Below are 27,667 nucleotides of genomic sequence, written 5' to 3' on the forward strand. Positions count from 1 at the left end.
CTGTTGTCCACAGTGGGACAAATGGTTTTAATTAATGAAACCATGCCAGTTTTTTTCATTCAGCTACTAAGTTATAATGTGTTTATTTTGTTTAATGTCACGTTTATATTGTAGGTACTGGTTTGAGAATGACGCAAGGTGTCGAGCGTTTTGAGTTGTCAATATCAAGTTATACTGGTGACTCTGAATTTCTGTTGAATCCAGTGAAGCAGAGCACTGGCTTTCAAACGTAAATGCATGTGAATGCTTAACTAACCAATATCTGAATATCAGTGAAATTATTGTCAAACGATTCAACTTTCTTGCTGGCTCTTTTCAAACATAAAGGCTTTAAGGGAGGTTCAGCAAATTGCCTGGCAACTGCTTAAAAAAATTGAAGTTTGTAAAACTCACTTTCTAGTGGTTGCAGTTATACTGTAGCTGGTGCAAAAGCCAATTCATATGAAACTAGCACCCAAAAGCCAAACTTGAGCTGAGGCTAGTTTGACCAGCTATTACTGCACCTTTCATGTCCCTGCAAAGTAGAAATAATGCAGTACAACAACAACTTACATTTATATAGCATCTTTAACCTAGTAAAACGTCCCAAGGCACTTCACAGGAGTGTTATCAATCAAAATTTGACAACGAACCACGTAAATAGATATTAGGACAGGTGAGCAAAAGCTTGATCAAAGAGGTAGGTTTTAAGGAGCATCTTAAGGGATGAGAGAGAGGTGGACAGATTTAGACAGGGAATTCCAGAACTTGAGGCCTAGACAGCTGAAGGCACGACTGCCAATGGTGGGCGATGGAAATTGTGGATGTGCAATAGGCTAGAATTGGAGGAGTGCAGAGATCTCTGAGGATTGTAGGGCTGCAGAAGGTTACAGAGATGGGGAGGGGCGAGGCCATGGAGGGATTTGAACACAAGGATGAGAATTTTAAATTAATGCCGGACCAGGAGCCAATGTTGGCCAGCGCGCACAGGGGTGATGGGTGAACAGGACTTGGTGCGAGCTAGGCTAAGGGCAGCAGAGTTTTGGTTGAGCTTTAGTTTACAGAGGGTGGCTGGCCAAGAGAGCATTGGAATAGTTGAGCCTAATGCTAACAAAGGCATGGATGAGAGTTTCAGCAGCCGATGGGCTGAGGTAGGGTCGGAGACGGCCTACTAATTTTTGAAACTAACCATAATGACCATGTTCTAAAATAAACTTAGCACTATACTACAAAATCAACTGGCATGTTTAAAGACCTAATGGTTAGGTAGAGAATTACTTGGCAAATTAGTTTAACTCATTGCTTAAGAAACTACTGTAGACCTTTTTTAAAAAAAAAAGTCAGGTAGGAGCATTGTGATTGGTTTACTTTTTAATAGTATAGTCTGTATTATATAGGTTTTATCAATTTAGTACAAGACTAAAGAACCAATAAATTTGTATCCAACATTAGTTAGACCACAGAGTACAGTTTTGGTTGCCAGATTGTAAAAAGGACATACAACCCATAAGATGTGTATAGCATAGATTTACCAGAATGATGCTAGGGATGGGAAATATAATTACAAGAAGAGACTTGAGATATTGGGTCTATTCCCACTAGAGTAGAGAAGGGTAAAAGGAGATTTAATTGAGGTGTTTAAAATTATAATGGGTTTTGATAAAGTGAATAGGGAAAGACCTATTTCCTTGGATTGGGGAGTCAATCATGAGAGGTCATCAATTTTAAATCACCACTGAAAGAGAAGAGAGATGTTAGGAGAAATTTATTTCCTGGAACAGTTATTGGAGCATGGAATACTTTGCCATAATGGATAGATGAGGCCGAAACCATTGCATCTTTTAAAGGAAAATTGGATAAATATTTGAAGTAGAGGAAGGTGCAGAGCAATGGGAGAAAGCAGGCCATTGGGATTAGTTTTAGATTCTCTAGCAAAGAGCTGACAGAGATGCAATGGGCAGACTGACCAACGGTGTTTTAAATTTCTCTGATTTTTATTAGGAACATTTACTTAATGTACCAATTTCTGATCATTGTTTGTAGTAATTTCATTTGACCTTCATCATGAGTAGCTTTTTTAAATTCAGTGCAGTACAGATTAGCTTTGATGTGTTAATCAAATAGTAATGTTGTTTGGACTACTGAAATACATAGTTATGTTTGTTTTATCACACTGTTAATTCTTGAGAATTTTTCTGCTCTATACTAATGGGTGCCTTAAAACCTTCCCTTCAGTTTCATGTCAATGCCATCTATCAAAGGATATGGAACATGCCTCAAGAGTGGCAATGTGAAATTGAAGTGTACAAGGCAACGTACCATTTTATCTATGCCCAGAAAAACTTCTTTACTGGTAAGTGTTTGTGAATTGGTTAAAGAAATATTGCAGTAAAAGTTGGTATTCACTCTTACTGACATCTGTTAAAGCAGTGCAGGTGTGGGTGTAGATATTATTCATACATGCTGGTCAATCTCCAATGGTATTGCACATGGGGAGTCAAAATCAAGTGTAGTTTTCAGGTTAAGTGAGATTAGAGGCCAGGAAATATTTGAGGCCAGAGCGCAGACTTAATTTAGTCCCTATTTTAAAGCCATGTGTGCTGTCCTTATTTTATATTTACATCATAAATTTATATGTCCACATTTATAATGGAAACTCCTGTGTAAACTTGTAATGCTGTAATTACACCCTCCAGGGGAGGATGTAATTTCAGCATGACAAGTTTACATGGCCGGTTTCCATAGAACGTTTAAATACAAGATTTTTAATATATTACTAGTTCTTCCGTTGCATTGCACATGTTGAGTCAAGACTAAATATAGTCTTCAGATGAAGTGAGGTGGAGGAATAATTGGACCAGGTGCAGTGACGTATATGTCTCCATTTTTAAAGTCGTCCATTCTGTCCTTATTTTTGGTAATACTTTTATTTGATATTATTTATAGTTAAATTGGAAAACTTACAGAAATTTGAAGTAGAGTTGGTTGAAGCCTACGGGCTTCTCTGCAGTACAACCAGAGGAGTTGGGAGATACAAAACTGAGGCATTACACTGCCACCACTGGCTGCAGGATGTAATTACAGCACACATTTAAATAGGCAGTTTCCATTATAAATATAGACCCTCATTTATAATGGAATACCTGAAGATGTAAGATTTTTTATATGTGTTCATATAAAGAAAAGCGCGCGCGCACACACATACATACACACACACATACATACATACACACACACATACATACACATATATGTATATATATATATATGTGCATGTATGTATATCTATCTATTAGAAGCAGCACTGCAATATAAACAAGGTGCCTTTGGCAGGTCTAAACACAACTGAGTGTACTAGTTTTGCTCCCATCACTGGAAGCAAAGTAATTGTGGCAAATATGGATGATTGCCACATGAGACTACAATTTCATTGCAGGGGTGAGGAGGCTGAGAGTTAGCCTGCCTCTATGCACCATCAATACAGTTTTCGCACTGTTGCCTGTAGGATATTTACCTTACTTTGAGGAAGCCCTGCAGCTAGAATTGTAAAGTTGGCAACTTGATCTTTGAGAAATTGAACATGTGTATTTCCAGTGTTACTGCCAGTCTCAATCTATCCCGCTGCATAAACAGGACAAATTTGGATTACAGGAAGCTGCACCATATTGCAAAACCATTTCTAATAAAGGTAGATGTGTAGTATAAATAAGGTAGAACTGGTGCCTCTAGTAGCATCGAGACCTACCACGTGAAGTTTGCCAAAGTATCGATGCTGGATGATGCTAGATCTGAGAGGTTATAACATCAGGAAAGGCTTGGCCTCTTTTGTCCACAAAAGAGAAGGCTAAGTGGTGACATAATAGAGGTTTTTAAAATTATGATGGGGTTTGATAGAGATAATTCCACTTGTGGTGGAGTCCAAAACTAGGAGCCATAAATATAACAGTCACTAATATATCCAACTCCAAATCAATAGATAAGATAATGCCAAAACAACAGCATTAATATGGTTATCACAAGATGGTGAGGTGTGAGACTGAAATGCATTGTCGCTCACCCACCTATGTGAAATAAATGCAGTACATTGTTCTATTAGTAGAAATGAATTTGGACAATGCTAAAGATCAAAATAAAATTTAATCATTAGCTTGCAATAGATTTTATGTATTAATAATGAAAAGAGTGTTATGACATTGAAATAGCACTAAAGAATAATAGGACCTAATCAGATGAGCAATGGGCATCAGCTAGCATCAGACTAGCTTCTAATGTTTATAAATTCTCCATCTTGCACTTCACTGGGCTGAACATTCAGTGCATTAATTTTTCTGCGATTCAGAGGTAAAATTGCTCAAATTTCAATTAATTTTTGAAATGTGCAATTTTTGTAAAAAAAAAAGCTACTTTAAGACCGTTAAGTGTCATTTATACTGATACTTCAAGAATGAAATTGCAATTCAGTAACTTTCACTTCACAGCACAACTCAGTGGGTGGTACATAGAAGCTACCAACCTTGACCTGATATAAATAAACCATGGTTTTCAATGGTAACATTTTTCAGGCCATTATTTCCAAAGTTAGTACTTCCACTTCATTTGTGATTGTTTTGGACAGCAGTACATTACATATTTGTGCAGATAGCCGTTAGGCAAGGGTGCAGGTAGTTTTGGTTATCGAAAGAGTACTTACACTATTATGAGCCCTAACTTTCTGCGGCACGTTTATTGGGCAATTAATGTGTAAATCCAGCAAGTTCTTAAAAATAACAGGACAGCTAAGGGCTAGATGCCGTTTGTACTAGGCAAAAGGCAGAGCGGTGTAAATCGAGTTCTGGAGATTTGCAATTCTCGGCATGTCTCTTCATCCCCTGAACTTGCTGGTCAATTTGCACATTAATAACTGCGTGCGTCATTAACACACCGCTATTTTTCCTGGAAAATTTGGCCCATTGAGTCTTTTTAGATAAATTCTGATAACATCTCATATGATGCTGTCTATTCTTCCCACCACCAAGGTTAGGTTAACTGGTGCCTAATTCCCCATCTCACTCCTCAGTAGGAGGACAATGTTTGCTAACCTTAGATACAGTTTCTACATTTATGCAGCTCTTAGAAATATTAATCAAAGTCTTGTTTATTTCCTTGTTCATTTCTTTGAGACTCTTTTGTGTATCACTTAGTCAAGTTACTGTTTTGAATTTCTTCGTAGCATATGGTTTAACGATCTCTACATATGTTCCATTCCCAAGCCAATTTGACCACAGCCTTTATTTGTAAGGACAGATGTGAAGAATTAATTTGATGCGTGCGCTGTTTTTTTGAACAGTATTTATGGTGTAAACGCTGTTTCTCCGGGGTTTCGGTGGATTTTCTGCAAAATATACAGCTGCCAATTGGAGAACTCCTGCATAAATTCACTCTTTAAATCTTAACTAGCATTTGCCCTAGTATCCTGATTCTCGTGTTAAGCAGTCACTTATTACTTCTATTAAGTGGCTTGTACTTTCACCCACTCCTTTTGGTTATCTTTTGTACTTTAATGTCACCCCTGAAATGTAAGATTGAGTTAGTATAAAACTATTTAAGTTTAGCCCTCAATTCTATTTATTCCTCTTTGAACATTTTATCATGTTTTCATTTCTTTATTTTTTGTTTGAACATTATTTTCTTAGGTCTCATGGTCAACAAAATACATCGCTCCTCTGTGTTTACCAAAGTACTGATCCTTCTCTCCATAAAATTTATTTTATCTTGCCCACCTAGCTTGCAAATTCACTAAGTAGGGATTGCTGTAATTGTTGAGGTTGATCTAAATTGAGAAGCTGAGGTGTACTATCTAGTCCATCATCTCCAAATTTCAACAGATTCAAACAGTGTTATCTGAAGAAAAACATTCAATTTAACTGGAGGCTCACTAATCACTAACTACTGGAAATAAATGCAGATATATATGCAATTCCTCAGTCAGGTAATGATTCTAAACCCTTTATTTTGGCAATGTGGGTCGTCTTACTTGCATACACAGCTTTTCAATTTAGAATAGCAACTTCAAGAATTACAGAATGGTAACATCTCCCTACTTAATGAGTTTGGCATGAACCTTGAGTTGGTGGCTGATTGTTTTACTAGTTATTACTTTGTTGCCTTATCATACCCTTTTAATAGGTCTTTATGACACATCAAGTCATCCTTTATCAACAATGCTATCCCTACATCTAACACAATTGGGATATCTTTGATTTTCTATCTTTTTATTCCCATCTTCCACCTACCACTACATTTCTGAGGTGCAAATTATATTTTCAATAGCTGGGTCTAGTACTTTATTGACAACTCGCCAAGGCTTCTTCGACAGCACCTCCCAAACCCGCGACCTCTACCACCTAGAAGGACAAGGACAAGGGCAGCAGGCGCATGGGAACAACACCACCTGCACGTTCCCCTCCAAGTCACACACCATCCCGACTTGGAAATATATCACCGTTCCTTCATTGTCGCTGGGTCAAAATCCTGGAACTCCCTTCCTAACAGCACTGTGGGAGAACCGTCACCACACGGACTGCAGCGGTTCAAGAAGGCGGCTCACCACCACCTTCTCGAGGGCAATTAGGGATGGGCAATAAATGCCGGCCTTGCCAGCGACGCCCACATCCCGTGAACGAATAAAAAAAAATGCTCCTTGAGTTAGTATAAAACTATTTAAGTTTAGCCCTCAATTTTATTTATTCCTCTTTGAACATTTTATCATGTTTTCATTTCTTTATTTTTTGTTTGAACATTATTTTCTTAGGTCTCATGGTCAACAAAATACATCGCTCCTCTGTGTTTACCAAAGTACTGATCCTTCTCTCCATAAAATTTATTTTATCTTGCCCACCTAGCTTGCAAATTCATTAAGTAGGGATTGCTGTAATTGTTGAGGTTGATCTAAATTGAGAAGCTGAGGTGTACTATCTAGTCCATCATCTCCAAATTTCAACAGATTCAAACAGTGTTATCTGAAGAAAAACATTCAATTTAACTGGAGGCTCACTAATCACTAACTACTGGAAATAAATGCAGATATATATGCAATTCCTCAGTCAGGTAATGATTCTAAACCCTTTATTTTGGCAAAGAAACAGATTATGGAACTCCTTTTTGGGCTTTTGTCTTGTGTTCACAACAAAAAGGTGGTTTTTGTAAGTAGATAGAAATCTGAAACTTGAACCCGCTCATATGTGCCATGTCTGAGATAGCAAACCTGTAGTTCACCACTAGCCTCTAATTGTTGTATCAAGCACTGGATATCACGAGATGCCCACCATGTTCCCCTGATTCTTTTGTACGGCACAAAATACTAAAGCATACAGGTGAAAACTAATGGATTCATAGGTTGAATAAGACATAGTACTTAACAATAAAAATAAAATAACTCCACAAGGGGTTAAAATTCCCATTTGAGAATGTACTTCTTACAGCTTGATGAGCAACATGATTTTTGGATAAAAGTCTTTTGTAGATCTTCATTATGTGATGTTGCATGTGGATGCTGCAAAGTCCCAATACACCCAAAGAGTTCAGATCTCCAGTCAGAACTAAACACAAGAACAATCTGTGCTGTGATTTATGCCATGGTAATTCTCTCATTTTGTTGCCAGCCCTTTCAATCAACTCTTGCACCTTTTGAGATTGGGTGTTAATGTCTAGATATTGCCACCTTTTGGCAAACATTTAATGGCTCATCAGGTGGAGAAATTAAATTTGTCTAGTCCACAGTCTGTCAATCCGCATGATATCATAATATTTCAAAGCTTTTGATGCTTGACAGTAATTGAAATCACAGCTTTGTCTGATTGGTTTGAACCGGAGTTAACATATTAAATACATGGTGCCCCTCAAACATCCAATAAATTGATTAGCTTGGGTCCTGAGGCTACTGGGACATGAGCCCAGGCACCCAATTTGCAGTCATCTAAGTTGAATTTGGTGAGGAAAGACTACTTCCATTTTAATTCTAGCTGTTGTGAAAGCTGTTTGAAATAAAGACACATTTCCTTGTTTGTCATAGGATGAAAACTCTGCTTTTATCCTAATTAACCACCTGCTTTTAACTCTTAGATTTTAAAACCAACAATTATGTAAACTCCTTGATGTAGGGGTCCCTAAACCACCTTAGCAGTACTTAATACATATATGCAAATAACAATAGGAAAACAGACGTGAAAAATAGATTGCTGCATATTCTGGAAAGTATCACTGTTTTGCATGTCTGTATAATGGAAGAAACCAGTCTTTCACATCAAAGGAGCAATGCTATGCTTTTAATTAAATCAGGAAATGAGTCACTTTCATCTTTCAAGCAAATGAAACAAGCAGTTGAACCTTTGTTAAATATATTAATATTTTATACAGTAACAGCAGCTTCCACCACCACCACCACAATTTTGAAAAATACTCTATGCTGTTCTTGGTCTGCACGGATATTCATTTCTCTGGACATCTTCAAAACTGCTCCTTGGTAAAAGTGCCATTGGGCATGCCTTAGCAGTGCAGGAAGGGGTGTTTGGGCAGCCAAAGGCTGGTGAAAGAATAAATGTTCACCCTACAGTGCAGATTTTTTTCAACATACACATTTTCATCTGTTATTTGTGAATAAGCAGAAGATTTCTTAATAGAATTAAATAGATCAATGTGTTAAGTGTGTGCATTTGTAGATAAGACTGAGGTTTTGATTCATTTGCGTAAATGTTGAATTCCCCTGCTGTCAGTGTCACAGTAAAAACAGCTTTATGTTTTGGAAGGGCTACAAAAGGGCTTTGTGCAAACCATTTCTAAAACAATTTCCTCATCAATTAAGATACTTCCAGTAGTGAAGCGCAAAGCTCAATAAAAATATTCAGATACAAATTTGTATCAGAGGTGTTTTGACAGGGATGTCATGAGAGTGATATTGCAACATAACTTACTGCTTTCCATAACTTAATTTGCAGTTATGAAATGCAACTCTTAAACTCTTGGTATAAACAGATTTCAAATTTTCTTTTAAAGTACTGTTTTAATATGTGGTTTTTAATTACTATTCTGGAGCTTGTGCACATCAATTGCATTCCTGATGAAGCATAAGGTCTAAAAGTATCCATTTGGAAATTGCGTGAACTTTGTGAGCCACAATAAGGCTTCTTCACTTCTACTGCATTGCTAATGCTCCCTCCTGTTGTGTCCTTTACTTAATGCTTTTCGACACCAGGCTTTACAGGGATGTGCTGCAGTGTCATCAGATTCTCAAACACAATAATTAAAAAAAAAAAATTGATATGCCTTTAAATTAAGCCCCATAGTTGCACACCCCTCAGTTATTTTTAGAAATTAATTTTGAAAGAAGTCCAGGATTTTTGGGGGGCAATTTTTAATGTTTTTGATATTTTAGAACCATTTTTGAATCTTTTGTGTATTCTTGTTTTCCAAGATTTAATACAGGATTGGGCTAGTGACAGTGCCCCTGACATCTACTCGTTTGTTCCCTACACTTGGAAATTAAAAGTGATGTTCCATCAGTTTGAGATGGTATGGGCAGCAAACCAACACAACTGGATCGACTGCTCTACCAAACAGCAAGAAAATGGTAAAAAAAATGTAATACTTCACAAAAGACAGTCGAAACTTTTTAATTCATTATGATTTTGCAAACATTAACCATCAGCTTCATCAGGAGGTTAAAAATTATATCTTACTGTGACCCATAGATGTTGATGTTTACTTTTTTAGCTTACAGATGAGCTGTTTCAAGTACCTGTGGTTGCAGGTGACCTTTGGTATAACCTAGACTTGTTGAACACCCTGATCGCTCTATAGCCTGAACCTAAAGGGGAAGAGTGGTGCAGGTTTATCTGTTGATTTAATGCACTAGGAGAGCGTACAAAATTGACATAATACAAAAGGTACAAGTTGTTTGAAATTTTACATAACGGTCAATTGTCAACAAAAAACAGGAAAAATGCAACCTTGTTGTGAAATTTGACCCTCTCCAGGCAACATGTTCAAGTTGAGGATTAGGAATATTTCCTAACAAAGATTTATATGATACAAAAGCTTTTGAATTTTACTGCGAGTTTCCATCGATCGCGCTGGTTAGGGAAGGCTCTTCAAATTGCGCTCATTTTCTTAAGTGAACAGACACTAGTAGGCACGTTTTAAAAGCTATATATCAAAAATTACTTAATTTACAAAGAAACTGACTAGTGTACGCCAATGAAACCAGTAAATTTTTGAAGTCATTTTCAATGGTTTTAAATCAGGTTACTCACAGGTGGAGGACTGGACATTTATTGAAAATACTTATTTTTTGTGGTAAAGCCATTATCAGCAGTATTAATAAAACTTCAGGTTACTGCTCTTAAATACATCAATGAATATTTTTTAATGGAAAGAAAAATAAATAAATGATTATATTCTGCTACGCTACCTGAGTGCGCTGATTCATGGAAGATTTTATGTTTGTGATTATGCAAATACATTTTATCGGAAATTGGAACTGTAACCTAACCAGCACAATCTCAGTTGCATTTTGTGCATAGTTTCCCGAATTTGCCCAAATCGGAAACAGAATATTTGGTCATTTATGTGACTTAGTTGTGCGCAAATTCGCTGTTGCATTTGCCTACATTACAACAGTGACTACTTCAAAAGTACTTAATTGCTGTGAAGTGCTTTGGGATGTCCTGAGAATAAGAATGACTCTATATAAATACAAGTTTGTTGTTTCTTAAACTCAATGGGGTAAATTTTAACCCCGAAGAACAGGTTGGGGGCTTGTGGGCAGTGAAAATTGTCAGTTTTGGGAGCAGGAACGCATCCTGGCTCCAACCCGTCAACTTCCGGGTTTGACCCAGATGCATCTGGGTGCGCACGTGCTTCTGAAACTCGGAAGTCCTGTCGGTTTTAAGTGCCAGCAGGACGATATTTAAAGGCCTAATTGAGCTATTTAAACTACTTAGGAATGTGGAATTTTTGTGGTTTGAACTACACAAGCCATTTTAACTGCTCCTGAATTTGTCTCCCGTGGCCTCTGAAACATGCCATGGAAACTGAGGCGAGTAGGGAAATGCAAGGATGAGCTTGTGTCCTGCTGCTAGTTGGACTTTGAGCGCACTGTGTCTTACTTTTCAAAATGTACTGACAGTTCTCAGCACATCCATTATATTGCAGTATTGACTTCTTAGCCTTAATGTTCTGTTGCATTTCCATCAAATTCAATAAGTGACTTTTGATATTGGGTGAAGTGAAAGTGCATTTGCATATATTTGTGGATACAAAATTGGCTGCGAAGCAGAGAGTAGCAGTGAATGGGTGTATTTCAGACTGGAGGGAAATATACAGTGGTGTCCCCCAGAGTATGTATGAGATCTGTGTATTAGGACCACTGCTCCTTTTGATGTATATTAGTGACCTGGACTTGGGTATAGGGGGCATAATTTCAATGTTTGCAGATGACACAAAACGTGGAAATGTAGTAAACAGTGAGGAGGATAGTAACAGACTTTAGGAAGACAGAAAGGCTGGTGAAATAGGCAGACACATGGCAGATGAAATTTAATGCAGAGAAGTGTAAAATAAAAACAAGAGGCAGTATAAACTAAATTATACAATTTTAAAGGGGGTGCAGGAACAGAGGGACCTGGGGCTTCACATACACACATTTTTGAAGGTGGCAGGACTAGTTGATGAAGCTGTTAGAAATACAGATCCCATATGCTTTTTTATTTAGAAGCATAGAGTACAAAAGCAAGGAAGTTATGCTAAACCTTTATAAATCACTGGTTAGGCCTCAACTGGGGTATTGTGTCCAATTCTGGGCTCCACACTTTAGGAAGGACGTCAAGGCCTTGGAGAGGGTGCAGAGGAGATTTACTAAAATGGTACCGGGGATGAGGGGTTTCGGTTATCTGGAGAGACTAAAGAAGTTGGGATTGTTCTCCTTAGAGCAGAGAAGGTTAAGAGGAGATTAATAGAGGTGTTCAAAACTATGAAGGGTTTTGATGGAGCAGATAAGGAGAAATTGTTTCCAGGTAGCCAAAGGACACAGATTTAAAATAATTGGCAAAAAAGCCAGGGGGAGATGAGAAATAATTTTACTTAGCGAGTTGTTATGATCTGGAATGCATTGCTTGAAAGTGTGGTCGAAACAGATTCAGTAGTAACTTTCAAAAGGGAATTGGATCTCCGCTTAAAAAGGAAATAATTGCAAGGCTCTGGGGAAAGAGCAGAGAAGTGGGACTAATTAGTAGCTCTTTCAGAGAGGCACATGCCGATGGGCCGAATGGCCACCTTCTTTACTGTATGATTCTATAAGCAGTAATTTGGCACTTTACTCAGTTAAATTGAAATTCCTTCATTAGTTACTGGGTTTGTTTAACTGTTTCGATGTGACTACTAATTTAAGTCGAAATACTACACTAAACTTACCTATTAGGGTAAAATGCAACCTTAATAACAATGTAAAACTTATTTTGCAATATGAGAATGGAATATATTTTTGAAAGAGTCTAAAATTTGTGAATTTCAGAACGTTACATGGAAAGCTTTAGGTATCCTGCAACTCAATTACAAATCTCAACAACTCACTTTGTCAAAATTTTGATCACCATTGCCTTTTCAACTAGTTGGATATTCTTTCTTTGGCAACTAAGTAGACCAAATAAACCAATAAACTTCTCGTACATAAAGTCACATATTTACAGATACCTGTGTTTGAATGTTAAAAATTTTCAGAATTTTACCATATGCAATAAGTTGGCTATTCAAGCTCAATAGCAATAATCAGGCACAGCACAATCAATGTCTCCAGGGTCAGGTAATCAAGCTAATGTGTTAAATGAACAGCACAATTTAGTACTGTGCCCCTCCTTAAGGACCTCTCTTCACCGGCACATTTTTAATACAGTTAATTAGGCAGGTCAGTTCTGGGACAAAGAAGAAAGGTTTCAGATTTTTCAATGCTTGCTATGAGCTCAGCAGGATAACTAAAGCTTTCCATCTAACATTCTGAATTTAAAAGGACCTCCTGATAAATAAAATGTTAGTATAATTTCCCTCAAAAAAAAAACAACCTCCCTTCAGAAAAGGGTTGAGACTGCAGATTTTGAAAATCTTATCACCAATCAAATTATGAGGAGACAATAGTAACAGACATTCACAATTTAAAAAGGCTTGGTTTTAGTTATAAGGCTGACCTTGGACATTAGGATTGCTTTGCAAACATAGTCCTAAGTTTATGATCTGACTTTCCTTAACTGGAACCCAATGATTTAGCTTGAGGTAAATTAAGAATATATTTTTTTTGGGGGGGGAGGGAGGGAAGAGAGATTATGTCCAAGATATTTGAGGTGCTGGGTTAAAATTCCAGTCAGCTCAAATGGCTTGAATTCAAGTGCTGCCACTGGTATTGACTTGTGCCCACTAAAATGCAGCTTTTACAAACCGAAAAACAGCAGTAAAGCTTTTTATTTGGTTACTCTTGCTCCCCTGTTTATACTGATTTGAACTGATACTAGCATTGTCTAGAACTGGTAACATATAAATTTAATTCTATCTCTTTGCCAGGTTGATTTTGATTTTGTATGAGAAAACAAAACTTGAAGTATCAGTTAGGCAATGCAAGGTTTAAAAGATGATGGTCAAGTAGTGTATTTGTGATTTGTGTGAATTGTGTTCAGAAATTCTATATTGTGGGACAAAGCCTTCAGTTGTATGAAAAAAAAATTGTTAACTTACTAAAGACTCATAGCCAGCATTCAACATATTCACTAGCCATAGGGAATTTCTTAATTGAAATACTGTTATTCTTCTTTTGCAGTTTATTTAGCAGCATGTGGAGAAACACTGAACATTGACTTCTCATTACCTTTCAATAACTTTGTTCCTGAAACTTGCAACACAAAATTTTGTTTGAAGGTATGTTCCACTTGATTTACATTGCTTTTCAGCAACAGTCTTTTAATATTGTTATTGGAAATGTGTTGTAACATGTAACATGATAACAAAACGGCCTCATATAATGAAAAAAATGGAAAATAATGTTTGAATAGTGAGTTCAGTGCTTTTACTTCAAACATTGAAAGATTTGAGTTGCTCGTGTTTTTCTGGTAATTCCGCACGTAAAGTGAAAATATAAATCCAGAGTCCATTTTTATTATTTAAATTATGTGAAGGCAAAAAAAAATCGTTTTTTGCTTAGTTTTTCGAAATTTGTATTCTTCCAGATTTTATGGTATAACTATCAGGCAGATAATAATTATCAGCCACTACTTAAGTAACTAATGATCTATGGATACCTGCACGACTACTGCTATATGTAAACATTTGCAAAATATTCCCACAGAGCAGATTTTTTCACATAATCTAGAAAATCCTCCAATATATGTTTTGGTAGATGACAAATCCACATGCTAAAATGGACATGTGTGTAAAAAGCATACTATAATTTAATCTATTACTGTTGTTAGATGAGTAGGAATTTGAATATTAGTATTTTTTAAGCATTAATTAAAAACTTAGATTTCTAGGAGGTAATTTCACAGCCTAGATGGTCTGTTGGACTGCCTATAAGATTTTGACACTAGAAACCAGTTGAGGGGAAAGTTGTCTCCATATAAAAAGATCTAACCACCTCTACATTGCTAATTTCCCCACCGTTTGCAAGACCGTCTGTGAGGGGATAGATTGTTCATCTACCACTATCATTTTAAGGAAGAATTGTTGTTTCGAGGATAGAATTTTACTCTGGTTACTTTATTCCAAATGCTCCAAATCCATATACTGAAATTTACCTTGCTCGTTAAATATTTTTTTCATTTGGAATGGCAGGTGCCTCTGGACTAGATTTACTGCAATGACCTGTCAAGTAGGAGGGAGCAGGGCCCCTATATTGCTTACAGGAGCTGTGCATTTTAGGTCTATGTTGGGCTGATCCTCTATAGTGCTATCTTGGATGGGGATGGAATAGATTTAATCTCCTGCCACCTATGTTTCATTTATCGTTTGTGGCAAGCTCAACCATTTCAACACCTGGAAAATCCCATTAATATGTGGCGGTGTGATGTCTACAATCATGTGCACATTCTGAAGACCCTATTCCCCCCTGCTCCCTTTTGTGGGACAACCTTGAAGTCCCTCTTTCAGTAGTATTTCAGGGTTTTTGCTGTTGGCAAGATTTGGGCATTTCCCATCTAGTAGAGGGAGAAATGGTTAGGATTTTTTGCTTTTTTACGATCCCAGTTTTTTTTTCTCCAAGTTGGCCATTTCTTGCATAGATCAGAAGCCTCTAGAAAGATTTCTGTGAAGGTGTTGACTTTTTATTTGTTCCTGCTTTTGAAGATTGGTTAATCTCGCAGCTCGATTCTGTTTTGCTTTCAACAGAGTTGGTGAGCTGATCTTGTTTTCAAGCGATGTAGGGATGATTTTGACACATTTCAGGCAAAGATTGGGAGGCTATATGCCATGTTCATAATATCATAGTAGGTACCGTATAGGAGGAGGACATTCGGCCCATTGTGCCTGTGCCGGCTCTTTGAAAGAGCTATCCAGTTAGTCCCATTGCACTGCACTTCCCCCATAGCCCGTTTTCCCTTCAAGTATTTATCTAATTCCCTTTTGAAAGTTACTACTGAATCTGTATCCACCAGGTAGTGCATTCCAGATCATTACAACACGCTGTGTAAAAAGAAATGTTTCCCCATGTTGCCTCTGGCTCTTTTGCCGATCACCGTAAATATGTGTCCTCTGGTCACTAACCCTTCTGCCACTGGAAACAGTTTCTCCTTATTTACTCTATCAAAACCATTCATGATCTTGAACACCTCTATGAAATCTCCCCTTAACCTTCTCTGTTCTAAGGAGAATAACCCCATCTTCTCCAGTCTCTCCACATAACTGAAGCCCCTAATCCCTGGTTCCATTCTAATAAATCTTTTCTACACCTTCTCTAAGGCCTTGACATCCTTCCTAAAGTGTGGTGTCCAGATTTGAACATTATACCCTAGCATTTTATAATGCTGGAGTATAGTGTTCAACCAGTGTTTTATAAAGGTTTAGCATAACTTCCTTGCTTTTGTACTCTATGCCACTATTAATAAAGCCCAGGATCCCATATGCTTTTTAACAGCTGTCTCAATTTGTCCTGACCCCTTCAACGATTTGTGTGTGTGCACCCCCAGGTCTTTTTGTTCCTGCACCTGTTTTAAAATTGTTTCATTTAGTTTATATTGCCTCCCCTCATTCTTCCTACTAAAATGAATCACTTCACACTTCTCTGTGTTAAATTTCATCTGCCATGTGTCTCAACATTTCACCAGCCTGACTATGTCTTCCTGAAGTCTGTTACTATCCTCCACATTGTTTACAACATTTCTGATGTTGTTCTAAAATGTCTGTATGTGATCACCTGAGTGAGGAGAAACAGAAGATCATCTCTAGGATCTACCACATTTGTCTGTACCAATGACCACCTGGACCTCCTGGTGTATGCTGGAAATGATTGTGGTGAGACCCTCTCATAAATTTTATGGACATGGACATGTACATGGGTCCAGCAATATTAGACTATGATTATGAACGAGGTTAAGTTAATCACGGGCCTTGCAATTGAGCCCAACCCACTTCACTGTGTACTGTGGCTCCTAATGGAATTCCATATGGGGGAAATTGATTAACTTGCTTCTTTTGTTGAGGATCAATGCATCCTAGTCTTTTGGGGTCCAGTTAATGTACCTCTCTGCTCCGCCAGGGACAAGAGATTATGGAGAAGGTCCAACCTGAAGGAATCCAGTCTATCTCTGCCACAACTTGGCAAATTTTGTGGGGTGTGGTACGAAGATTAAAAGAAATCACTAGAATATTTGGAACTGTTTTTTCCTAATTTGAAAGCAGTACAACTCAGTTCTGCTTTGAGTTGCACTGGTGTAAAATCAGTAGTGCAGGATAATGGCACGAGAAGAGTGGTGTTACTGTTTGCATCACCTGGTAGCATTGTCCAATCTGAGTAAACTGTTTGTACATTCAACCTGCACTCCAGTGCATAAACTGGACTGACACTCCAGTATAGTACTGAGAGTGCGCTACCTTGTCGTAAATGTTGTACTTCAGATGAGATGTTAAACTGAGGACCTGTCTGCATGTGCTGATAGTTTGGGGGATGTTAAAGATCCTGTGGCAGTATTCGAAGAAGAACAGAGATTTCTTCTGGTGCTGTTGACAACATTTCTCCTTCAACCAACACCATTAGCAACTGGCTGACTAGTTATTTAACAATCAAACAAACTAGCCAGTAATGATGCACCATGGATGAATAAAGAAATAAGGGCAAAATTGAAACGAAAGAAAAAGGCATACACTAAGTACATAAGATAACAAAGGAAAGGATGACAAAAGGGAAGAGGAAAAGGTTAGGAAAGAAGTCAAAAAAACAATTAGGAAGGCAAAGAGAAACTATGAAATTAAATAATCAAGGAATATAAAAAGAAATAGTAAAGTATTCTACAGACACATAAATAACAAAAGAAAAATCAGGATAGGGATAGGGCCCCTATGGGATACACACGATTAACTCACAGGTAATGACAGCGAAATGGCAGAAATATTAAATAATTACTTTGCCTCAGTGTTTACCAGGGAGACTAACATGGTAGGCAGGACATTAGAAGAAGAGATTAAAAAAAAGGTATAAAGACATTTAAGATCGAAAGGCGGGAGATAATAAACTAATCAAACTTAGAGTGGATAAAGCCCTTAGTCCAGATCAATTAGCTCAATGTCAGTGGTAGGAAAGATAATGGAATCCTTACAAAAAGATGTAATAGAAAAACATCTAGAAGCCAAAAATATAATGAAGAATAGTCAGCACGGATTTCAAAGGGGAAGGTCACACTTGACCAACGTTATTGAATTCTTTGAAGATGTAACAGAACGGGTAGACAAGGGTAATGTAGTAGATGTAACATATTTGGATTTTCAAAAGGCCTTCGATAAGGTACTGCATAGTAGACTCATAACTAAGGCCAGAGCACGTGGAGTCAGGGGACAGGTAGCAGAATGAATAGCAAACAGAAAACAGCGTAGAGGTTAAGGATACGTATTCAGACTGGCAAAGGTGGGAGGTGGTGTTCCACAGGGATCGGTGCTGAGACTGTTGTTGTTCACAAATTACATTAATGATTTGGACTCTGGAATCGGAAGTATAATTTCAAAATTTGAGGACGACACCAAATTGGTATAGGTAAGTGAGGAGGACTGTGACAAAACACAGGACGACATTAATAAACTTGCAGAATGGACATGTAAATGGCAAATGAATTTCAATATAGTTAAGTGTGAGCTGGTACATTTTGACAGGAAGAATGAGGAGGCCAGATACTCCTTGGAAAATAAGAGTCTAAATGGGGTAGAGGAGCAAAGGGATCTTTGGGTACAGATACACAAATCAGTAAAAGTTGTGACGCAGGTTAATAAGGCCATTAAAAAAAGAAAACCAAGCACTGGGGTTCATTTCTAGAGGAATAGAATTGAAAAGCAGAGAAATTATGTTAAACTTGAATGGAACCTTGGTTGGACCACACATGGAGTATTGTGAACAGTTCTGGTCTCCATATCATAAAAAGGATAAAAAGATTTACGAGGATGATACCTGAACTGAGAGGTTATACCTAGCAGGAAAGATTGAACATGCTGGGGCTCTTTTCTCTGGAAAAGAGAAGACTAAGGGGTGACCTGATTGAGGTCTTTAAGATTATGAAAGGGTTTGATCGGGTTGGCGTAGAAAAGATGTTTCCATTTGTGGGGGAGACCAGAACTCGGGGCCATAAATATAAAATTGTCACTAATAAATCCAATAGGGAATTCAGGAGAAACTTCTTTACCCAGAGAGTAGTTAGAATGCGGAACTCGCTACCTCAAGGAGTAGTTGAGGCGACTAGCATAGGGGAAGCTAAATATATACACGAGGGAGAAAAGAATAGAAGAATATGTTGATAGAGATCATAGAAAATTACGACACAGAAGGGGGCCATTCGGCCCATCGTGTCCGCGCTGGCCGATAAAGAGCTATCCAGTTTAATCCCATTTTCCAGCACTTGGTCCGTAGCCCTGTAGGTTACGGCACATCAAGTGCACATCCAAGTACTTTTTAAATGAGTTGAGGGTTTCTACCTCTACCACCCTTTCAGGCAGTGAGTTCCAGACCTCCTCCATCCTCTGGTGAAAAAAATTCTCCTCAGCTCCCCTCTAATCCTTCTACCAATTACTTGCCCCCTCTGCTAAGGGAAAGAGGTCCTCCCTATCAAGTCTATCTAGTCCCGTCATAATTTGATATACCTCAATTAAATCTCCCCTCAGCCTCCTTTTGTTCTAAAGAAAACATCCCCAGCCTTTCCAATCTTTTCTCATAGATAAAATTCTCCAGCCCTGGCAACATCCTCTTAAATCTCCTCTCTTCCCTCTCCAGTGCAATCGCATCTTTCCTGTAATGTGGTGACCAGTACTGTACACAGTATTCAAGCTGTGGCCTAACCAATGTTTTATACAGTTCGAGCATCACCTCCCTGCTCTTATATTCTATGCCTCGGCTAATAAAGGAAGGTATCCCGTATATCTTTTTAACCACCTTATCTACCTGTCCTGCTACCTTCAGGGATCTGTGGACATGTACTCCAAGGTCCCTTTGTTCCTCTACACCTCTCAGTATCCTCCCATTTATTGTGTACTCCCTTGCCTTGTTTGTTCTCCCCAAATGCATTACCTCACACTTCTCCAGATTGAATTCCATTTGCCATTTTTCTGCCCACCTGACCAGTCCATTGATCTCTTCCTGCAGTTTACAGCTTTCCTCCTCACTATTAACCACATGGCCAATTTTTGTATCATCTGCAAATTTCTTGATCAAGCCCCCCCACATTCAAGCCCAAATCATTAATATATACCACAAAAAGCAAGGGACCTAGCACTAAGCCTTGCGGAACCCCACTGGAAACAGCGTTCCAGTCGCAAAAACACCCATCAACCATTACCCTTTGCTTCCTGCCACTGAGCCAATTTTGGATCCAACTAGCCACTTTCATTTGGATCCCGTGGGCTTGTACTTTTTTGACCAGTTTGCCATGTGGGACCTTGTCAAAAGCCTTGCGAAAATCCATATAGACTACATCAAACGCGTTACCCTCATCGACCCTCCTTGTTACCTGCTCAAAACATTCAATCAAGTTAGTCATAGACGACCTTCCCGTAACAAATCCATGCTGACTGTCCTTGATTAACCTGTGTCTTTAGTTAGATGAAGTAGGGAGGGAGGAGACTCTTGTGGAGCATAAACACTGGCATGGACCTCTTGGACCGAATGACCTGTTTCTGCCCTGTACACTCTGTGTAATTCTATGTAACTCACTATTGTTTGTAGGAACTTGCCATGCATTTGCTTACATAACAATGGTTTCTGTAATTTGCTCTGTGAAGTTCTTTGAGATGTTATATGTGATTATATAAATGCAATTTTTTAAAATGAGTGATGTTATATGCAAAATAATCTGCTTAACAAAGATGTACCTCTCTAGTTGCAACATACATTTTATGTAATTATTTCATATTTACAGGCAGACAACATGGATTTACGTTTATTTCTGCCAGACTGTCACCCTAGTCGGTATGCTGCTGTTACATTAGTAAATGATTCCCAGCCCAACAAAGTAACTCCTCAAGCTTCAAGTTCAAATGAGACTCAAGCTAGTCTGAAAACAGGAAAACTAAACTGGCGCAATATTACCCAGCCAGAGTAAGTATCCACTCTGTAGTAATTGTTTAACCAAATTCAAATAACCCTTTGAGGACTTCTGTCACTTCTTTTTGTTTATTCAAAGATTGCTAGGAAATGGGGGTCATGTCGATTTTTTGGATTTTACTCCATGTCTGCAGTTTCCCCTCCTTTGTAAAGATTTCTGGCACTCTCAGAAAATAAAAAAAAGCATAGAGTTAAAAGCATATGTTAAGTTTACAAAAAAGATCATTAGGCTGTAGGATCATAAGGGTCCTGTTCTTTTGAGTTTGGGATTCTGCACCAGTGTTATTTCATAGACGATGCTTATTGCTCACTGTTGTGAGAAATCATTTTGTCAGAGAAGTTTAAAGAATTAATGGAAACTTGGATTTGGGGGTGGGGGGCTAAACTGTGAACTAGATATTCTCAGCTGTAAAATTTTCAGAACAGTGAAGAAGAAAAGGAGGGTATTATTAAACAAGGATAGTGATACAGCATAACAGTTTTCAATGATGGTGGTCCTCGGGTGGAATTCTGTCCATATTTAGTTAAGAAATAATGAGGGATCCCTTACCGTTAGAGCACATTATAGATCACCAACTAGTGGGGAAGACATTGAGGAAATTTGCAGGTGTTAGAGAGATTTGCTGTAGTAACAGTTATAACAATGGATAAAGGTAACTATCCTGAAATAGACTAAGATAAGAAAAACATTTGTGAGCAAAACAACCTGGTTCTGAGTAACAAAGCATAACTAGGTGATGTGAAGCTGGGAGAACATTTTGGAAATAGTGGGCGTAATGTGAAATACACATTGAAAATAAAGAGTCTGCTAAAGATGTTTAACTGGAAATGAGCTCATTTTAGTGGGATAAAAGGGGACATAGCCTAGATTAATAGCAAATCAAACAGTGGACCAGCAGTAGGAGATATTTAAATATATAATAAGGTACACCCCAACTGGGAATAAAGATAATGGACCCGACTTTAACTTCCCCCGCCTGGCGGAAACTGAGTGAGAGGGCAGTCACTTATCCTCTGAGTCACTGAGCCCCTCTGATCCCGTTGCCTTCCTGCCGTGTCCTGATGTTAACCTGCCCTTTTGAGCAGGTGAGCTGCTTTTGTAAAAAAAATAGGAAGGGCTTTTATAAGCACATAAGAAATTAGGATAATCAAAGGCGAGGTGGGACTGCTTAGAAATGAAAGGGGCCATCTTGTACGTAATATGTACATTGCTTCAGTTTTTACAGGGAAAGGTTAAAAATTGGACAGTCGGAGCACTTGAAGTTGCAGCATCAATGCAGGTGGAGTACACTAACCTACTCAAGGCAACACGTATGACACCCATAGATTATTTTGACAAACGATTTCCTATATACATTGCAGCCCATAATTATTTACAGTTATCCTCATTGTTTATCTTGGCAGTTCTCGAGGTTGCACATTTAAGATATTCCTCCAGCTTCACTGGGTTCACAGCTCTGCAATCACATGTGCTCCACTCTTTTGCTGACCTACGTTTATTATTGGGTGGGTTCTCTGCACTATAAAGTGCATTTGTCTGTGCGATCACATTTATTCTGGCCTGCAGATCCTCATTTACAAAGTGGAGTTTACAGCATCTGTAAAGTCTCCATTTTGCTGGAAAGTTGACACTCAACAGCTGGATTACCCATAATGTGTTATTTATATTGGTTAAATGGCTGTTTAGCTAATTTACATGCATTATTGCAGTGCTTTTGCATTGGCCACTCAGTTGTGTGTTCATTTTACCCACTCCAATGGACCCAAGTTTTCAAAAAATAAGTGCATTATAAAACCTCAGCAAAATTTGTATTTTTTATTCATTCATGGGATGTTGGCGTTGCTGGCAAGGCCAGCATTTATTGCCCATCCCTAATTGCCCTTGAGAAGATGGTGGTAAGCCGTCTTCTTGAACCACTGTAGTCTATGTGATGGAGGTGCTCCCACAGTGCTGTTAGGAAGGGCGTTCCAGGATTTTGACCCAGCGACGATGAAGGAACGGCGATATATTTCCAAGTAAGGATGGTGTCTGACTTGGAGGGGAACGTGCAGGTGGTGTTGTTCCCATGTGCCTGCTGCCCTTGTCCTTCTAGGTGGTAGAGGTCACAGGATTGGGAGCTGCTGTCGAAGAAGCCTTGGCGAGTTGCTACAGTGCATCTTGTAGGTGGTACACGCTGCAGCCACGGTCGCCAGTGGTGGAGGGAGTGAATGTTTAATGTGGTGGATGGGGTGCCAATCAAGCAGGCTGCTTTGTCCTGGATTGTGTCGAGCTTTGTGAATTTTGTTGGAGCTGCACTCATCCAGACAAGTGGAGAGTATTCCATGACACTCCTGACTTGTGCCTTGTAGATGGTGGAAAGGCTTTGAGGAGCTCGGAGGTGAGTCACTCATTGAGGAATACCCAGCCTCTGACTTGCTCTTGTAGCCACAGTATTTATGTGGCTGGTCCAGTTAAGCTTCTGGTCAGTGGTGACCCCCCCCCCCCACCCCAGGATGTTGATGGTGGGGGATTTGGCAATGGTAATACCTTTGAATGTCAAGGGGAGGTGGTTAGACTCTCTCTTGTTGGAGATGGTCATTGCCTGGCATTTGTCTGGCACAAATGTTATTTGTATTCCATGATCCATACTGTCTCAACATTGAAATTGATAACTCTACTATCACAGTGGGTCCCTCCCGAAGTCTTCATATGCTAATTCTGTTCCTTTCATTGTATACATACCTATGTTGCTCATTTTTGTCCAGTTTGCAATATTTCTCAGTATTCTATTTGATTTCTGCTGTTTACTTGCCCAAATGGAATTATATAATCTTACAGCCATTTGACCCATCGTGCCTGAGTCGGCTCTTTGAAAGAGTTATCCAATTAGTCCCGCTCATCCACTCTCTTCCCAAATTTTTCATGTTCAAGCTTATGTCCAATTCCATTTTGAAAATTACTATTGAAGCTGCTTCCACCACCCTTTCAGTTAGTCAATTCCAGATCATCATGTGTTTAAAAAAAAATTCTCCATCTCCCCTCTGGTTCTTTTGCCACAGGTTTAATTTGATATAAATCGTTAGCTGCATCTGCTAATTGTTAACTGAATTCTTTTTAAGTTGTATATTTAGAGAGTTTAAATGATCTGTAAAGTTAATTGGAGTTTTGTTACTGTATCATTGAATTGACACTTAAAGAATTTTTAAAGTTTTATCTACCTCTGTCACAATTCACATCACAAAATTTTGTAGCCTGAATTGGGGGAGCACACCTACAGTTTAAAAGCAAAGTAATACATTGTGTTTTACTATGTTACTGCCTTTTTAAAACGTGCGTATCTACTGACTTACTGTGAGCAGCATGACTGGTGATTCTTGCATCTAGGACATTGGTTACACTTTATTCAGTTGTGATTTGTTGATGTGTTATGCAATCAGAAAGAAATTTCCAAAAAGAGAAAGAAAGCCATTTCCCGCTGTCTTTCTTGCTCTCAGATAACCTGGCCTCTTCCCAAGGAAAGGAACCAAACAATCTGAGAAACTTCCGACAACAGCAATTTGCCTGTAAATGATTCAGGCTATGGCTATTCAGACCACTTCCCTACAGGATATTAAAGCAATAGCATTATGGGCTGACGAAGTGTCATGTTTTTGAATTTTTTATCTTTTTTATTCATGGAATCGATTTTGGGATTGAGTTATGCTTAAAAGTTGTGTTTTTAAAACAGCGAATTTACACAGATTTTAAAAAGAACGTCCACAGGCTGCAAGACAGAGCTTAGCGATTCCACAACCAACGGATCAGATCGAAGCTCTGCAATCCTGCCACATCCAGTCGTGAATGGTGGTGGACAATAAACAACTAATGGGAGGAAGAGGCTCTGTAAACATCCCCATCCTCAATGATGGCGGAGTCCAGCATGTGAGTGCAAAAGACAAGGCTGAAGCGTTTGCAACCATCTTCAGCCAGAAGTGTTGAGTGGATGATCGATCTTGGCCTCCTCCCGATATCCCCACGATCACAGAAGCCAGTCTTCAGCCAATTCGATTCACTCCATGTGATATCAAGAAACAGCTGAGTGCACTGGATACAGCAAAGGCTATGGGCCCCGACAACATCCCGGCTGTAGTGCTGAAGACTTGTGCTCCAGAACGAGCAGCGCCTCTAGCCAAACTGTTCCAGTACAGCTACAACACAATCTACCCGACAATGTGGAAAATTGCCCAGGTATGTCCTGTCCACAAAAAGCAGGACAAATCCAATCCGGCCAATTACCGCCCCATCAGTCTACTCTCAATCATCAGCAAAGTGATGGAAGGTGTCGTCGACAGTGCTATCAAGCGGCACTTACTCATCAATAACCTGCTCAGCGATGCTCAGTTTGGGTTCCGCCAGGACCACTCGGCTCCAGACCTCATTACAGCCTTGGTCCAAACATGGACAAAAGAGCTGAATTCCAGAGGTGTGGTGAGAGTGACTGCCCTTGACATCAAGGCAGCATTCGACCGGGTGTGGCACCAAGGAGCCCTAGTAAAATTGAAGTCAATGGGAATCGGGGGAAAACTCTCCAGTGGCTGGAGTCATACCGAGCACAAAGGAAGATGGTAGTGGTTGTTGGAGGCCAGGACGTTGCTGCAGGAGTTCCTCAGGGCAGTGTCCTAGGCCCAACCATCTTCAGCTGCTTCATCAATGACCTTCCCTCCATCATAAGGTCAGAAATGGGGATGTTCGCTGATGATTGCACAGTGTTCAGTTCCATTCGCAACCCCTCAAATAATGCAGTCCATGCCCGCATGCAGCAAGACCTGGACAACATGCAGGCTTGGGCTCATAAGCAGTAAGTAACATTCGTGCCAGACAAGTGCCAGGCAATGACCATCTCCAACAAGAGAGAGTCTAACGGTCTCTCCTTGACATTCAACGGCATTACCATTGCCGAATCCCCCACTATCAACATTCTGGGGGTCACCATTGACCAGAAACTTAACTGGACCAGCCATATAAATACTGTGGCTACGAGAGCAGGTCAGAGGCTGGGTATTCTGTGGCGAGTGACTCACCTCCTGACTCCCCAAAGCCTTTCCACCATCTACAAGGCACAAGTCAGGAGTGTGATGGAATACTCTCCACTTGCCTGGATGAGTGCAGCTCCAACAACACTCAAGAAGCTCGACACCATCCAGGACAAAGCAGCCCGCTTGATTGGCACCCCATCCACCACCCTCAACATTCACTCCCTTCACCACCGACGCACTGTGGCTGCAGTGTGTACCATCCACAGCAAATCGCCAAGGCTTCTTCAACAGCATCTCCCAAGCCTCTACCACCTAGAAGGACAAGGGCAGCAGGCATGTGGGAACACCACCACCTGCACTCCCCTCCAAGTCACACACCATCCTGACTTGGAAATATATCGCCGTTCCTTCATCGTCGCTGGGTCAAAATCCTGGAACTCCCTTCCTAACACCACTGTGGGAGAACCTTCACCACACGGACTGCAACGGTTCAAGAAGGCGGCTCACCGCCACCTTCTCAAGGGCAATTAGGGATGGGCAATAAATGCCGGCCTCGCCAGTGAAGCCCACATCCCATGAACGAATAAAAAAAAAAGCATTGATAAATATGTATTAAAGCAAGCTGGGCCAGTTTGGGGGATGTCATATTTCGCAGTCTATTTCAAACTAACACAAGAATCTATTGTCACATTCCAGGTCCATTAACCAAAAGGACCAGAGACATTAAGCAGTTTGTCACCTCGTTGCAGGTGGCCAACTAATGTTCACCCATTGTGGATTTTATTTATCTCGGCACTGCATGAGGTATACATGGAGGATGTACTTCAGTTTGATTGGCAGGCCTGCACAGGAAGGAGCCATTGCCCTCTGCTTACTAGGATTGGAATTAACAAAGGATTGGAAAGCCCATGTTTGGAAGGAGGTCAAGTTTTAAACAAATAGTCTGTGAGATGAGGCTCGTGGCCTGGAGCTGCGAGCAAAAATGACAACCTGTCAGGAGTTGCAGTTAGAAGTTATCTATAGAGAAAGTTATACTAAAAACAAGTAAGTCAGCCCACGAAAGGGGTCGGGGGCATGGTTGTTTCCAGTTTTTTGAGAGAAGTAAGATTGAATTAAGTAAGTAGAATTTGCTTTGACTGTTACTCTGTACATTCACTTCCTGCCTGTGAAGTAAAGCAGTTTAATGATTCGAACCTGGCCTCTCCTCATCAAGTGGTGCAGTCCACCTTCAATAAGATGGAGAAGTGCACGTGAGGACAATTGCAAAAGATACAAAACCACTTCAGATCACAGGGAGGTCATTTTGTTACACCCCAGCCTGAAAGCAGAAGACGGCTCGCTGACATCTCCGCAGGCCAACACACTGAGGCTCAGCAAATCCTTTTATGCCAGGCTGTGTGACGCGAAGCCCATAGAAGGCATGGCCTCCCAGCCCTTCCTGTCCTCTATCATGGAAGTCTTAAAGGACAGCGAGCGGGAGAGCACGGATCAGCCACTGACCTTGAACGAGCTGACAAAGGCTGTCCGGTCCTTTGAGAAGAGTAGAACTCCCGGAAGTGACGGCTTACCGGTCAAGTTATGTTTGGTTCTGTGGGACTGGATAGGCCCAGACCTACTGGAAGCGTATGGGGGTATGCTTCTGGCGGACATGAGGAAAGGCATCATCACTCTCATCTACAAGGGGGAGAGGGAAGAAATCAAAATCGGCGACCCATTTCCTTCCTAAATGTCGACTACAAGATTCTGTCTAAGGCCATTGCTAACAGGTTCAAGTCTGCTCTGGAGTGAGTGATCCACTCGGATCAGACTTGTACTGTACCCGCCAGGAAGATCTCCGATAGCCTTGCGTTGCTCAGAGATACATTCGCCTACGTGCAGACCGGGGGGATGAAC

At 39.7% G+C, this 27,667-nt stretch overlaps 1 protein-coding gene across 8 annotated transcripts in view; it reads left to right on the forward strand.

Annotated features, from left to right (window-relative positions):
* Positions 1-27,667, forward strand: part of kiaa1109 (KIAA1109 ortholog) — a 460,818-nt gene that overhangs the window by 92,158 nt on the left and 340,993 nt on the right. For 7 of the 8 annotated variants that reach the window (XM_067993249.1, XM_067993258.1, XM_067993276.1 and 4 more), the window contains 4 exons: positions 2,215-2,332; positions 9,428-9,583; positions 13,814-13,911; positions 20,595-20,773. In XM_067993249.1, the coding sequence (XP_067849350.1) occupies positions 2,215-2,332; positions 9,428-9,583; positions 13,814-13,911; positions 20,595-20,773 (551 nt within the window). Of the gene's footprint in view, positions 1-2,214; positions 2,333-9,427; positions 9,584-13,813; positions 13,912-16,414; positions 16,498-20,594; positions 20,774-27,667 lie in introns of those variants that run through there. The other variant, XM_067993310.1, reaches the window with a different exon arrangement.

Source organism: Heptranchias perlo, chromosome 1, assembly GCF_035084215.1.
Source record: "Heptranchias perlo isolate sHepPer1 chromosome 1, sHepPer1.hap1, whole genome shotgun sequence".
In the NCBI taxonomy this organism is placed as follows: Eukaryota; Metazoa; Chordata; class Chondrichthyes; order Hexanchiformes; family Hexanchidae; genus Heptranchias; species Heptranchias perlo.